Below are 370 nucleotides of genomic sequence, written 5' to 3' on the forward strand. Positions count from 1 at the left end.
AAGCGCCCCAGCAGGTTGTTGTCCCTCGTCATGGCCCTCTCGCCCTCGAACACCTGGATCAGCACCCCCGGCTGGTTGTCCGAGTAGGTGGTGAAGATCTGCGTCTGCTTGGTGGGGATGGTGGAGTTGCGCTTGATCAGGGCCGTCATCACGCCCCCGGCTGTCTCCAGGCCCAGCGACAGGGGCGCCACGTCCAGCAGCAGCAGGTCCTGCACGTTCTCAGACTTGTCCCCCATCAGGATGGCCGCCTGCACTGCCGCCCCGTAGGCCACCGCCTCGTCCGGGTTGATGCTCTTGTTGAGGTCGCGCCCGTTGAAGAAGTCCTGCAGCAGCTTCTGCACCTTGGGGATGCGGGTGGAGCCCCCCACCA

The 370-nt window shown here is 65.4% G+C and overlaps 1 protein-coding gene across 1 annotated transcript; it reads right to left on the reverse strand.

Moving 5' to 3' along the window:
* Positions 1-6: 6 nt before the first annotated feature.
* On the reverse strand, positions 7-365 carry LOC107185243 (heat shock 70 kDa protein-like; the record flags this gene model as incomplete). Its single annotated transcript, XM_015572891.1, has 1 exon — positions 7-365. A coding segment is annotated over one exon (359 nt), but the record flags the coding sequence as incomplete, so codon positions are not given.
* Positions 366-370: the final 5 nt, after the last annotated feature.

This window comes from Myotis davidii, unplaced genomic scaffold, assembly GCF_000327345.1.
Source record: "Myotis davidii unplaced genomic scaffold, ASM32734v1 C62056071, whole genome shotgun sequence".
Taxonomy (NCBI): domain Eukaryota; kingdom Metazoa; phylum Chordata; class Mammalia; order Chiroptera; family Vespertilionidae; genus Myotis; species Myotis davidii.